The sequence below is a fragment of the Stegostoma tigrinum genome, chromosome 26 (assembly GCF_030684315.1).
Source record: "Stegostoma tigrinum isolate sSteTig4 chromosome 26, sSteTig4.hap1, whole genome shotgun sequence".
NCBI lineage: Eukaryota > Metazoa > Chordata > Chondrichthyes > Orectolobiformes > Stegostomatidae > Stegostoma > Stegostoma tigrinum.
The window spans coordinates 38,883,541-38,898,969 of NC_081379.1; the positions used below are offsets into that span (position 1 = coordinate 38,883,541).

At 42.2% G+C, this 15,429-nt stretch overlaps 1 protein-coding gene across 3 annotated transcripts in view; it reads right to left on the minus strand.

The window, feature by feature from the left end:
* cabp1a (calcium binding protein 1a) overlaps nucleotides 1–15,429 on the minus strand; it is a 109,814-nt gene that overhangs the window by 41,462 nt on the left and 52,923 nt on the right. Inside the window, exons 1-2 of one of the 3 annotated variants that reach the window (XM_048555678.2) lie at nucleotides 4,436–4,759; nucleotides 3,634–3,828 (exon numbers count right to left, since the gene is read on the minus strand). The exons of 1 other annotated variant lie outside the window; for it this stretch is intronic. In XM_048555678.2, coding sequence (XP_048411635.1) covers nucleotides 3,634–3,828; nucleotides 4,436–4,480 — 240 coding nt within the window. In that variant the 5' untranslated portion in view covers nucleotides 4,481–4,759. Of the gene's footprint in view, nucleotides 1–3,633; nucleotides 3,829–4,435; nucleotides 4,760–15,429 lie in introns of those variants that run through there. One more of the 3 variants, XM_048555679.2, reaches the window with a different exon arrangement.

Here is a 15,429-nt window from a genome sequence, read left to right on the forward strand (position 1 = left end):
CAATTTGTTCATTTATTGCTGTGATCCAAGGGGTAGATTTCCCACATTAACAAAATCAAATGCACAATACCCTAGGGAGGCTGCACCCAATATTCTGACTAATGCTCGTGATGTACCGGTCAGAGGCATTAATTTGATAAATCTTTTCCATGATGTTCAGGAGCTGTGCTCATTGATCCAGAACATCCATTCATCTGATCAATCAGGTTGAGTTTGCAAAGTCTGCATATTGCAGATTTGTACACTCCGGCCCTTGTTCTGAGTCAGCTGCAGTCAGATAACAAAAGATCTGCAGCTATTGTTGACTTAAATGTACCATCCAAAAGATATGCTCTTGAAAAAAGAAACTTCTATCAATTAAGATTTTAATTCTCTAATAGCCAAACAGTTGCACCTCCCACCATAGGGTTAAATAAAAAAAGATAATAAAACAACAGTCATAGTACAACAGGGCAGTGTGAGGAATTGGTTTAGGCTGCATTGGAAGCAGATTACAGCTCAGGTCTGCAGCAGGCGCTACAGACAGACTGGTAAATGCTCCAAGCAGCACTGTTTTCAGAATCAGTGCAACACCAGTTTGCATTGATAAAGCACCTTCAATGTGGTGAAACATCCCAAAGGCATCCTCAGGGGATTCTTGTCAGACAAAATGTGGCAACAAGTCCCATGTTTAGATATTAGCAAGGGTGAGCAAAAAGCTTGGTCAAAGAGGTTCACTTTAAGGAGCATCTTAAAGGAACATAGGAGGAGGCCATTCTGCTCCTGAAGTCTGCTCCTTTACTCAATCAGATCAGAGCTTAGCTTTTATTTCAATGCCATTTTCCTGCACTAGCCCTTGATTGTTCCTACCTATCAATCACCCTTGTAAGTACTGAATGACAGAATTTCTACAGCCTTCTGGGTTACAGAATTCTAAAGATTCAGCCTCATCTCAGTCTTAAATCTCTTATTCTGACTGCTGGTTCACAGACACCAGCCATTCTTCCTCTGTCTAGTCTATCGAGACCACCAAGAGTTTCCTATACTGTCATATGCAGAAGAGGAAGATGGACAGAGAGATTGAGAATGGAATTCCAGAGCTTAACTAGGCAGCTGAAGAACTAACTGCCAAAGATCATGTCCTGGGTTATTTCTATAATAAAATCATCTTTTCACATTTGCTTGACTCCTGACCAAGAGGAATGGTTAGATACAATACGGGTTTGGGAAGGGGCAGGCTATCAGAACTAGGGGATAAGCCAGCTCAGAGCACTGCCTCCTTCAGACAACCATACCCAGATGGATGTTAGTCTAGTCTTCAGGGGGTGCACAGTTAGACTTCTTCTCAGTGGGTCACCACCGACAGGCCATTTAGCTCCCATCCTCACTGTCTTGTCAAAATAATGTTGGAAATGTTTTGTCTCCTGCATTGGTAAACTTTAGAAGACAGTATTGCGAATAGCCTTTGTAACCAAAGGTTTGTATGCCTCTTATTCACAATGCACCTGAATTCAAACCTGAGAAGTGACACAGGTAAAAGTTGACAAGATGATTTTGTCCAGAGTAGATTCTCATATACCACGGTGACCATGGCAAATAATGTACTAGATTGTTTGAATCAATATTCACATGAAGTATACATGCATACATACAAACAATTGCAGTCAAATTAGTATATATGTTTGAACAAGATTTCATTATAATCAGGATCAGTTATCATTCCAGCCAAAGTAAAAACGTTACTCTGAGAGAAACTAGATCAAGTTGCCCATGTGTAACAACATGCTTAGGAAACAATCCGTCTGACAAAATCTGAACTTTATCAGAACAGATGTAATAAAGCACTGCCATTTGCAGGAAATCTGCAATGAGAATGGAAAATTGATGGAAACACACAGGAAGCTCCTCGCTTGACTACTAGTTGCCAGTGCCACACAAATTCTAATGTTATGGAACAGACCAAACCTCCTCAAAATTTACTTAGAAATAGCCTAGAACCTAACTTTTTCTTATTTTAAAGGTGAGTGTAAGGCATTGCATTCCAGGTGCAATTTGATCGGTCAAACTACTTCAATGTAAGCAAAACACACTTTACTTTTACACTACAGTTAAAATACAGGCACAAATAAAAGAGCTGGCTTGACTATAACTTTATTGAAATGATTAACAAATTATATATGTATTAACTACTACTAATGAACTATTCCAAATGTAGTAACGTTCTGTAAACACACTCTTGGCAAGGGCAGAAATCAGCAAAATAGAGTGTATCACATACAATTCTAGTAGTAGGAAGTCAACTCCACCTTTTAGCTGCAACAGTGAGAGGATTCAGAGCTTGCACATCCAGCTTTAAGACCCGGCAACTGCAGAAAGCTAAAACTAAAAATCCTGGTTTTGTGGGAGCTTCACCCCATCCATTCAGGCTGCTTCTGTTGTTCAAACTTTAGATTAAAATCCATAGTCTCACAAGCTGTTTACTGGCTTTTTAGCAAACAGCTCTGCGCCTCTCTCTCAACCTTTCTTCATAAAAAACAAACTAGGGCAGAATAAGCAGCATCACAGGAGCAGGAAGGCTGATGTTTCGGGCCCAGACCCTTCTAGGAGCTAGGCCCAAAACATCAGCCTCCCTGCTCCTCTGATGCTGCTTGGCCTGCTGTGTTCATCCAGCTCCACACCTTGATATCTCAGATTCTCCAGCATTGCAGTTCCTACTATCTCTAGAGCAGAATACACCTCTTATAGCCATAGTACTGTCACAATAATAAGTCTTTCGCTCCCTCAACAAAATGAACCTGGATTTAGTTTTAAAGATGCAGAAGATGTAAAGAGCTAAAACTCTCAAAAGATTAGTGAAGATTAAGCGTGAGCAAAAATTAGTAAATTAAAGCTCCCCGTGAGTACTCTAAGCTGGGAGCTGCATCTCAATGAGACAGCAGATTGGGAGGTTTTCTGACTGAAGAGACAAGAAATGTGAGGGATGTAAGTGCCTGCAGACACAGCATTACTCTGTGTGTGTGTGTGTGTGTGTGTGTATTGGGGGTTGCAGTTCAAGGCTAACAGTTATGACACTGAAGCCATATTGCATTTTTTGCTGAGGCTTTGATGCAAAATACTGAAAATGTTACTTCAGTCTAATTCGTTAATACAAATCATGTATTGCTTAACTTTTGAATACTTGGCTACCATCATTATACTTTTGGCTACAGCCTCCTTAATGAAAACAGTCTATCTAAAACAGTACAGGCTGTTTTACAACAGATCACCTGGGCAGTGGGTGAGAATTAACATGAATCAAAGGGAAGGAGACTTTAAGCTAAATCTCTAAGAGACTCCAGCTGCACACTGTTATCTCTGACTCCAGCATCTACAGTTCTTGCTATCACACCTGAATCATGTCGGTGTTTTCTGCTTTTTTAAAAAATACAGTTGGTGTAAAAATATCTCACTTGTACGCACAGTGAGAAAGGCTAGAGTTCCACCTGCAAACTACCCAACCGGATGTTTTCACCCAGCTGTTGCAAATACTCCCAAGACAGATGGATAAGCGAGAAGGAGGAATGACTTAGAAGCCGGGGGACGGGGACTGAATGAGATGGTGACGAGACACACCTACCGCTGTTTGCACACAGTTAGCAGTCAAGACTTACTTACAGCCTGCCTCTCTGCCAGTCCCTTCCTGAGGAAGATGCAGGCTGGCCCCAGGAGATTGTGCATGAGTGCACGGCTCTGAGCGAGAACGACCAAGGCTTCGTGGTTCTCACTCCCTCCAGAGGACGCTGCCGCCGCTTCCACTGCATCCTCGCACGTCCTGACTACTTTGTAGCTGTTTTTCTCCTCCTGTCGAATCTTTTACCCCAATCACCAGCACACACAAAACAGATTAGAGCCCAACCGGCTTAACTATTCATTTCGTGTTTTTTTTTATAAAACAAACTCCGACGTTAAAATAAATTCGCATGCTTTTTAGTTAAACTTTGGCTTAAATTTAAGCTAAAAACTTATCAATTTGCAATTCCTTCCCATCCTCGGTGCATTTCTATTTGACCACCCTATCATTGCATGCAATGCAGGTCCTGTACTTCAAATCCGCATCGTTTAATCTTGAAAATGTATCTTTTTTATTTAAATTTGCAGGGGTATTTAGGGAAATTCGACACGTGCATTGCAAATAACCAATGAGTTATGCTGCAAAAACAACACTCCATCAGACCCACTCGGGGTTTTAAAAATTCATCTACGCTGCACAAAACGCTCACAGTTACACGCCAATTCTCCAACTCCAGATAGTTATCTTAAGTCTAAGGGCCGACTCTCTCAGCTCAATAAACTGGTTTCTAACATGCATGCCAATGATCGCCTTGTGTGCATTGGGATAAACGCACTCGACAGCTTTCGCCCCTTGCAGAGCATTTTTGCAAAATATAGGGGATTTGCTTCAAATTGCACAACTTACCTTTTCAGAGAGGTTTCGAAGCGGTGACTTGACACAGTTGCCCATGTTTACTCACACACAGGTGGTTTACATAAGGCTGGATGCTTTGCACAAATAAACAGTCCTTTCAGATACATTTCTTTCCTAGAAACCGTGCCATGCAGTCCATAGTGGGTTCGCTGTTTGTGCCGTTGGACGTGGATTCAGCTCAAGGTTTATTGCCTCAGTAGGCAGGCTCATGAATTATTGCGGCGACGAAAGGCGGATTTGGAATGAGATTTAGAAACTGGCTCTCCCCCCCGCCACTGTGATTATGAGACGTGCGTATGCCATTCCAAGATATGACAGCGTCAGTAACGGAGTGCGCTGTTTCCTAATTGAATGTTAAAACTTTCCGGGAGCCCAGTTCCTGGGTTTTGCTCAGCCCTGCCCCCTCCCTCACTGTTCGCCGTATTACAGCCTGGAAACGAATTCCATCCAACCTGCAGGACATGCCTGACGCGTTTCAGAGAATTTCCTTCATCACCAGGGCTATCTTTTCAGACTTGCACTGAACAGGAGGCAAAGTCACGCTTTGGCGTTGTGAAGGCAGAATCTCCTCTTTTTAATGATTCGAAATTACACCGAGCAGCAACTTGAGTGAATGGACGTCACAAATAACATGCAAGATGAGGATTTGGTGCCAAATGGGAAACGTGAGTTTTGAACTAAGAAGGATAAATTACACAATTCCAAAATCTTCCAGCACTTGCAAAGTGCCCATTACCCAGCATACGTACGACTGAACCATCTCTTTTTGGTTATAGGAAGGACATTATTAAGCTGGAGAGGATTCAGGAGACATCTACCCAGGATGCTGCCGGATGTGGAAGGTTTGAATGATAAGGAAAGGCTGGATTTGTTGGGACTGTTTTCACTGGAGCACAGGAGGTTGAGAGGCAACCTGATAAAAGTTCATAAAATAATGAAAGGTATAGATAGAATTAATGTTAGTTGTCTTTTCACTAGGTTGGGGGATTTTTAGGGTGAGACAAGAGAGAGACACCAGGGGCAATTATGCTTAGACAGTGGTTTTGGGAATCCTGCTTCCTCACCACCTACCAGATGTGCAAAGCTTCATTAACAATGCAGTATCTGTCCCAGATATAGTACAGTAACAAAGTGTAGTTAAATGTATAACAGAATTTGTGCTGATAAACAATAACATTGCAACTTCTCACACATCAGGTCAGGGGATTTTTTTCAGTGAATTTTGTCTATAACAGTCAACAGGGGCAACCTGACAGGAAAGGAGACACCTACAGTAGTGACAGGACGTTGCTCACGTTTTAAATCATGATTGCAGATTGGTCTGAGTGAACAGAGCAGATCTTCAAACCTCCCAGGATGTAAACGTCTGTCACTGGTTACATGTCAACAAATCTCAACTTGCCAAAGACAACTTAATGCAGGTAATCCCAAATTTTGTCAGGGAAGTTGTATGGGTCTTTCCCAGTTAACATTCCTGACACTCCATTTCAAAGAGATGGATTTCGGAACACGCGGATGCCCCAAGGCAGATACTGAAATCACTTTGAAGTGTGGTCGCTGTTCTAGTATTTAAATGTGCCAGTCAACAAATCCACAACGAGATTCCACAAACAGCAATGTGAGAAATAGTCATGTCATTCCCTTTATGAAGCTATTGTTTTGCAAATAGATATTGGCCAGAGGACTGGTGAGAGCTGCCCAGAGCCACACTGAAAAAAAAGACCAGAGATCACTTCCATCCAGCCAAGTTAGCAGACAGAGCTTTGGTTGACCGACTCATTCAAGAGATGGTATTGCCAACAGCGTGGCATACCCTCAGTTGGCATTTCCACAATGCATGCCTAGAATGTCAAGAGACATTTGCTTTCAAAGTTATCTAACTGCAGGTCAAAGAAATTAAATATTCTGAATTTCTGTTAGTTAAGCAATTATGAACGTGTTACTATTTTGTTATAAATGTGTACATATCTAGAAATTCATCATCATGCATAGATCACAGGTGGTCTACTATTTTGCACACAAAGTGTTCCTTATCATATCTGGAGTCATAGAGTCACACAGCACAAAAACAGGCCCTTCGGCCCAACTTGCCTGTGCCGACCAGGTTTCTTAAACTGAACGAGTCCCGTTGGCCTGTGTTGGATCCATATCCCTCTAAATCTTTCCTATCTATGTACTTATCCAAGTGTCTTAAAATATTGTAATGTGTACCTGCCTGTACTTCAGTGATCACTGGAGATCCCTGTGAATGCCACTTGTTGGTGGAATGTGATGCTGAAACATATTCTTGTTCCTATGTCTACCCATTTTGCAGGGTAGTTGAGATATAGCGTCGCTTTTCTTTCTCTACTTTTAAATACTGTCCTTGGATATGGATCCATGGTTACCCAGCATACATTTTCAAGTTGGACTGGGAGAGGTGCAGGGGTCGGGGCAGGGGTCCAGGAGTGGAAAGAATGATGAACTTAAGGTAACCTCCTGAGTGGAGATATCATAAGCTTTCTTTACTTGGGAATCACATGACAAGACAGATGTGATTACCATAAGCCGATCATTCCTTTTATCTATGTACCTTTCGATAAGATCATGAGTGATCTGATTGTGGACTGAACTCCACTTTTCCTTTGATTCCCTTGTTAATCAAAAGTCTACCTACCTCTGCCTTAAAAATATTCAATATTGCTGTTTTCGCTTCTGTCTGGGGAAGGGTCAATTTCCAGCACATCACAGGACTCCCTTTATTCCTTCTTTTACCCTGGCTTAATGACAGTGACAAAATATAGCAATCTTATAAAGCCTCACATTTTTAACACACTATTTACACTGGGTCGCTGGGAGTGAGTCAGTATTTGCAAGACTTAAAAGGAAACATGGATCGTGTGTCATTTCAGACTCCTTTTCTGAGATCAGGCAAAATTATCTTCATAAATTCAAGTCCCAAATTCCAGATGCAAATTCCCTTTTCTAGGCTTGCTGTGTCTTTGGAGCTGGTTTCACAACATGAATAGGCATAGCTCATGAGGTTGTAGTGTGACTTCAAGAATCAAGACTCAGTTCAAGAATCAGGTCCGGATTTTGTATTCAGTGGCAAAGTGGTAGTATTCACAGCCGACTTTGAAGAAAGCTGCCCTGAAATATCTAACAACGATTGGTCTGCACCTTTCCCACTGTTACATTTATTCTGGCATCAGTAACAAGGGGTGCCAGTGAAAAGGCTAAACAGCCAAATACAGTGAAGGGTTCTCACAGACAGAGGCTCAGGAAGTGAAACACACAGTTTCGGTTTTAACATTTTACAGTTACACTCGTGGAAGTATGGTAGAAACTGAAATATCATAAACTATAATTTTTATTATTTTATAAACCAATGCATTTTTTTTTCTCATCATGGAGGAACATGATAGTCCACAAATGTAAAATTATGTTCATGTGCAGAGAAGGTCTTCAGCAGTAACTACGAACTGCTACGCTACTAAGGAGCCAGCTGCTTCTCAATCAACCAAGTAGTTTAGGACCCTTTACAGTGAAGAAAATCGTGTAAATAGTGGAAGGTCATGTCAAGTTAAGCAGTTCCTAAGATTTCCAAGTGCATGTGTGTCAAGAGTAGGAGCAGCGGTCAATCAATGACAGCAACCTCTTGCTTCCTAGTCTGACTCTATGTGAAATTGCGGTAGGCTTCACAACATTTGACAGTGAACACTGTTAATTTCATGGCCATTACAGCTGAAACGTTCAGGGCATAGTGTCACAGGCTGCAGCAGAGTTTCATTGAGTCTGATCTAACATTCAAAGTGTGGCCTCAGCTTTGATTGATAAAAGTCCAAATACATCACTCTAACATCATAGCTTTTTATTGCAGAATTAATATTTTTTGCTATGGTGCATTGACATTTTTATTATTCAGTTACTGCCTTTAGCTGACTGGTACTTCAAATATGTAGTACCTGTGTTCCATCTCTTCCTAATCACGGAAGCACAAAATGTACCTTAGAACAGACAGCCTAACCGCCAACATATTCTCACCATCAGCCTGCTAATCCGCACACTGCCTACTAACAACACTGTGCCAGCCTATGCATTAAAGGTAGATCATGATTTATTGTGGAACTCACAACAAAGTGTATTTTACAATCAAAGTTTATTTCTTCTGTAAACTGCAAAGCTAACAGAGTCTATTTTGAGTAGTCTGCTTCAGCTACAGTCTAGAGTGCCTGCTCAAAAACAGTCTCGGCCAACCACAGCAGATAGATCCCTTGACCGCCTGAAATGCCACCAAAATCGCCCAGTAAAAGATGAGTGATTTCCCCAACAAACGCAGTGAGTGCAGAATAAAACAAAATGTAAAATTTATGTGCTTAACTGTCGGTTGTTAAACTGGTCTTTGCTCTACAAAAAGCCCATATAGAAGCATAAAGAGTACCAGTAGGTCATCTGGCCCTTTCGGCCTGCTTCACTATTGAAGATGACGGTGGCTGATCATCCAACTCTGTCCCCTTTTCCCATTTTCTCTCTGTACCCTTTGACCCTGTTAACCCCAAAATTAACTCCAAGAGACAGTGGGACTTTGCACCCATACTTCTACATTGATGGCCCAGTGATATTATCACGAGGCCAGGACCTCTGCTAGAATATAAAAGATCCCTTGGCATTATTTGAAGAAAAGCAGTCGATTATTGTCGCTAGTATTTCTCCCCTTCTTTACAAAAATAGAAATTTCTGGAGAAACACAGTAGGTCTGGCAGCATCTGAGGAGAGAAAGCAGAACTAACATTTTGGGTTCCAGTGATGCTTCTGCTGATTTGTTATCTCACTGCTTTTTGTGAGTCCTTGCTGTGCACAAATGTAACACAACAATGACTCTCTTTGAAAAGTACTTCATTGGGTTTGAAACTTTTTGAAATAAAAGGTGCTTTATAAATTCTAGGTCTTTATTCTTTTAAACACACTTAACTGATTAAAATAAAAACATTTTAACAACTGCTTCATTTAAGTTGCATCTTCAAGGCAATGAAACAAAACAAGTGCTTCACTGGGGTATATGAAACAAAGTATGACACACAGCCACATAAAGAGGACAGATAACCGAAAACATGGTCACAGACATGTTGTAAAGGAAGAAAATGAGGTGGAGAGGTGTTGGGAGCTGGAATTTCAGCTGTAGGCAACTGAAGGCCTGGTCACTCACTAATAGTGCAGCAATTAAAATTGGGAATGCACAAGGGGCTAGAGTTTGGGAAGTTCCAGATATGTGAAGCTGGGGGAATTACAGAGATACTTGAGGATTTGCAAACAAGACATTTTTAAAATTATACTGCCTGTCCGGGAACTAAGCTAGATGACCGGGTCCAGAGTTAGAGGAATGGGGCCAGCTGCAAGTTATCCTCAGGAAGCAGAATATCAGATGGTCTAATGTTTACATATTGTAGAATGTGAGACATTCCAACCAGGAGTCCATTAGAATGGTCAAATCTGAAGGGAACAAGAGTATGAGTGAGAGTTTCCTCTACGCATTGACAGAGTCAGAGTTGGGTGGAGATATGGAGATGGAAATAGGTGATGTTTGTGAGGTCACTACAAGGTCAGAAGCTTGTCTCGGGATCAAATGTGACACCATGGATATGAGCAGTCTGACTTCATCTCAAGCTGATAGAATGAAAACTAGGGAATGGGGTTTCGAGAATAGACAGAAAATGATGGCTTCACTCTTTCCAATAGGTCAATGGAGGGAACTTCTGCTCATCCAGATTGAATGTCAGACTGGTTGTTTGATAATTTAGTAGCAATGGAAGGGTCAAGAGAGATGCTGGTGAGGCAGAGCTTGGTTTCATTCACATAACCATGAAAACTAATGCTGTGTCCTATGGGGATGGTATCCCTCAAGGGACTGTATATAGATATGAAATAGAAGGTGATCAAGGAGTGATCTGTTGTGGGATGGGTGAGGACCTCAATGATAACAGTGCGGGAGCCAGAAGAGAAGCCATTATAAGTGACTCCCTGGTTACAAGTAGAAACCAGGGAAGGACCCAGAGGAGAGCAGTTCCACCAGCCAGCCAACAGCTGTGAGGCTACAGAGGGAAATGATGTGGTCCCTGTGTCAAAGGCCATGTGGGAAAGCCATAGATTGAGAGAAGGTTAAACCAGAAACCCAGACATTAAACATTCAGAATGTTAATGCATTTAAGCTTGGCTTCCCAGTCTCAAGAATTTTACACTCAGAACTTCTGGTTCTACAAAGATTTGTTTGCACTTACAGTCAAGAGGCCTAGAAATGCACTTGGTCAACCTTGTTTATAAGGGATTCCCATTGACGTTGACATTCCTGCTCCTTGGATGCTGTCCAACCTGCCAAACTTTTCCAGCTCCACGTTTATTGAACCCATCGATGTATATTATCAGTGAACATTGAGAAGCCAATTGCCATGTGATGCCCACCTCATTCCTACTATGAAATCTTCTATGTTGTTCTGTCTATTGTGAAAACGTACCCTCTTACAAAGTAAGATTGGAAAAATACGATGGCCTTTTCCTGCAAATCCTTTCCTCTTCTGGCAATGGGCTTCCCCAATTGTGTGGATGATTCGCTGCACCCACATTTCCATAAATTAAACTTCATGAGCCATTGCTTGTACTGTTATGGTAATATTAAGTCCCTTCAAATGAGAGTTCCTCCCTGTTATTCGACTACAATTGCTAAAGTCACAGATACAATTGTGTTAAAATGCTTCTCACAACTGTGTCCAAAACTTTGGTGTATTGTGTTCAAATCTTGAGTCAATGAATTTATTACTTGTTGTCTTCTCCATGCCAAATCATTTACAAAAACTAGGCAAACTCCTCACAGGCTCTTGTTTCCTCAATACTGACATCCTTTTCCCTCCGCTGTGGCTTTAGTTTGCTCTTTCTGCAAAGATAATCCTCGCAGTTAATTTAACATTAATCCCTGAGCCGGATTAATTCCAACGGAAGATGGTACATGAAAAATATTAACCTGCAAATGATCCCATTAACCAATTCATAACAGTCACATGATTCTCAGTATGACTGGTTCACTGATGATCTCGTTAGCTGCATTGTTTAGCCTTCTCTTGCAAATCATCTGTAATTGCCTTGGACATCATCAGTCTTTGACCAGAGAAAGCGCTGTTCACTTCTAAACAAATTACTGTCACACAGCCTCTTACTTCAGCTCTGTCATTTCCTTTCAAGTTATTCAGTCTGGGCTCTAAGTGATGGCTTGTCCTCTTGAACTTTTTCTTCTAAATCCTTAAGAATATTGGGCACATTGCGGCCCATCCAACCCCTTGGGCTTGCTCAGCCATTCAATGGATGATGATGTGTTCCTCAAATATACATTCCTGCCCTTTTTGTGGGATCATAGAATCCCTACAGTATGGAAACATTAAGTCTACATTCTTCCTCTGAAAAGCATCCCACTCAAACCCACTCCTCCATCCCCGTAACCCTTCATTTCCCATGGTTTAATCCACCTTGCCTGCACATCATGAGCATTTTAGCGTGGCCAATCCACCTAACCTACACGTCTTTGGACTATGGGAGGAAACTCACATAGACACGGGGAGAATGTGCAAACTCCACACAGACAGTTGCCCGAGGGTGGAATCGAACCCAGGTCCCCTGCACTGTGAGGCAGCAGTGCTAACCACTGAGCCACTGTGCTGGCCATTTGATACCTCTTAGGGGTTTCACAGGTCTCTAAAACCTGTTACCAGATTACCCTTTACCAATATCAATGACTCCACCTAATCACTTTCATCAGCGATCCCATTCTGTACTCACTGAGGTTTTTACAGATCACACCAGCTTGCACAGTGTACTTGCTGAATCACTCCATATTTCTTTTAGGTGGAAAAAAAATTCTTGGCGTGCAACAGATAACATGAAATTTGGAGGTGTAGTGGACAGTGAAGGTTGCATCAGGATAAGGATACATCAGAGTACATCAGGATCTTGATCAGATGGGCCAATGGGCTGAGAAATGTCAGATGGTGTTTGATTTAGATAAATGTGAGGTGCTGCACTTTGGAAAGGCAAATCAGGGCAGAACTTATACACTTAATGGTAAGGTCCTGGGGAATGTTGGTTTACTGTTCCTTGAAAGTGGAGTCGCAGAAAGACAGTATAGTGAGGAAGGCATTTGGTATGCTTGCTTTTATTGGTCAATGCATTGAATCTAGGAGTTGGGTGGTCATGTTGCAACTGTACAGGGCATTGATTGGGTCGCTTTTGGAACACTGTGTACAATCCTAGTCTCCCTGCTATAGGAAGGATGTTGTCAAACTTGAAAGGGCTCGGAAAAGATTTACAAGGATGTTGCCAGGGTTGGAGGGTTTGAACTATAGGGAGAGGCTGAATAGTTTGGGACTATTTTCCCCTGAAGCGTTGGAAGCTGCGGGTTGACCTTACAGAAGTTTATAAAATCATTAGGGGCATGGATAGGGTAAATAAACAAGGTCTTTTCCCCAGGGTAGGGGAGTCCAAAACAAGAGGGGCATAGGTTTAAGGTGAGAGGGGCAAGATTTAAAAGAGACCTAACAGGCAATGTTTTCACACAGAGGTTGGTGCATGTATGGAATGAGCTGCCAGAGGAAATGTTGGAGGTTGGTATAATTACAACATGTAAAAATCATTTGGACGAACAGGAAGGGTTTAGAGGGATATGGGGCCAAATGCTGGGAAATGGGGCTAGTTTTATTTAGGATATCTGGTCAGCATAGATGAGTTGGACCGAAGGGTTTGTTTCCATACTGTACATTTCTATGACCCTATGAATGTAAGTGATTTGAAGTATTTTTTAATCACGTATGCTCAAAACAATCAAATTCTTGTTGCTTTCAATATTTCAAAAGGAAATATTTCTTCATTCAATGTTTATTGCTCCCAGTACCTTTAATCTTGAGGTGGCCACCCATATGTCCTTTATTCTTAAAATGACAGAGAGGTCTTGGGGTGTAGCAACGGTGTCCCTACATATAGACCAGAAGCTCTGGGTTCAGGTCCCACCTCAGCACCTGATGGCTGCTGAAAGTACAGCCGTAAACCCATCCCTCAGAAAGAGGCCATTCAGTCCCTTGTGTCTGCAATGGTGGAATAAACTAGCCTCGCCCATTCTAATCCCAATTATCGGTATGCCCTCCAAAGCCTGAATAGTTACAGCATTTCACATTCACACTTGTTTTAAATTAGTGGAGGGTTTCTGTCTCAATCATGAAACTGGGCAGCAAATTCCAAACATTCTTCGAATGAAGAAAAGTTTTTTCTCATGTCCCCTCTAATCCTCCCACCATTGCTTTAAACTTGTGCAGGCTGAACACGGATCTCTCCACTAGTGGAAACAAGTCGTCCCGTCTGTTTTATCAAAGCTGCTCATCATTTTGTACACCCCAATTAAATCATGTCTCAGCCCCCTCTGTTCTAAGGTAAACCACCCCAACGTGTCTCATTGTTCCTTAGAGCAGCAACTTTCAATCCAGGCAACTTCCTTATAAATCTCCTTAGTGCTCTTTCCACAGCAATCTGGATTGAGATTAACAAACTTCACCCTAACCTCACAATCGGCCTTTTGCAGATGTAGCTGTCCATGACAATATCAGTGCGAGTGACCACCACACTTGTTGAGAAGATTAAATCCCATCTTCAAATTTAGATCTATCATGTTCTTTGGGGACTTCGGTAATAATGGCACAATGTACAACATTCATCACCATTTATGACTCTTCCTTTACGGCCCATTTCTAAATGCAGCAAAACCTAGATGATGTCTGGGTTTGGGCAGATGAGTAGCAAGTACCATTTGCACCACACAAGTGCTAAGCAATGACCATCTCCGACAAGAGACAATCTAACCATCACCCCCTGACTTTCAATGGCGTTACCACCACTGAATCCCATGATATCTTCCTGGAGGTTAGCGCTGATTGTAAACTGAACTGGACTTGCCAAATAAATGTACAGTGGCGACAACAGTAGGTGAGAGGCTAGGAATTTTATAGTGAGGAACTCACCTCCTGACTCCCCAAAGCCTGTCCACCATCTATAAGGCACACATCGGGAGTGTGATGGAATACTCCCCACTTGCCTGGATGGGGCCCCAACAACACTCAAGAAGCTTGACACCATCCAGGACAAAGCAGCCCACTTGATTGGCATCACGTCCACTAGTATCCACCACCAAAACTCTGCAGTAGCCGTGTGTGCTATATGCAAGATGCACCGCAGAAATTCATCAAGTTTCCCTAGACAAAACCTTCCAAACCCACAACCACTACCATCTTGAAGAACAGGAGCAGCAGATACATTCCCCTCCAAGCCACTCAGCATCCTGATTTGGAAATATATCACCGTTCCTCCACTGTTGCTGGACCAAGATGCTCAAATCCCTTGCGAACAGCATTATCGATGTACCTACACCAAATAAACAACAGCAGTTCAAGATGGCAGCTCATTACCACCTTCTCAAGGTTCATTTCTTAAGACTGAATCAAGAATAGCACTCTTGTCATAAGTTGGCAAAAAGCTTTCTCTTGAATATGGTCTAAGAATTTCCTGCCTTTTGTATCTTGAGGTTGTGGACTTGCTTGCCAAGCAGGTGGGTTTGGTTGCAAACATTTCGTCTCCCTGCTAGGTAACATCATCGGCACACCTCCGGTGAAGTGTTGGTGTTCTGTCCCGCTTGTAATTAACATGCCTCGGTTTGCTGGGGTGGTTGGTATTGCTTCCAGTTGTGTTTTTCGGTGGTGTTTGCACATCGGGTCCAATTCACTGTGTTTGTTGATGGAGTTCTGGTTGGAACGCCAAGCGTCCAGGAATTCCCCGGCATGTCTCTGTTTGGCTCGTGCTATTATGGATGTGTTGTCCCAGTCGCATTTGTGTCCTTCTTTGTCCATGTGTAGTGAAACAAGTGAGAACTGGTCGTGTCTCTTGGTGGCTGTTTGGTGTCGTGTATCCTTACTATCAGTTTTCTT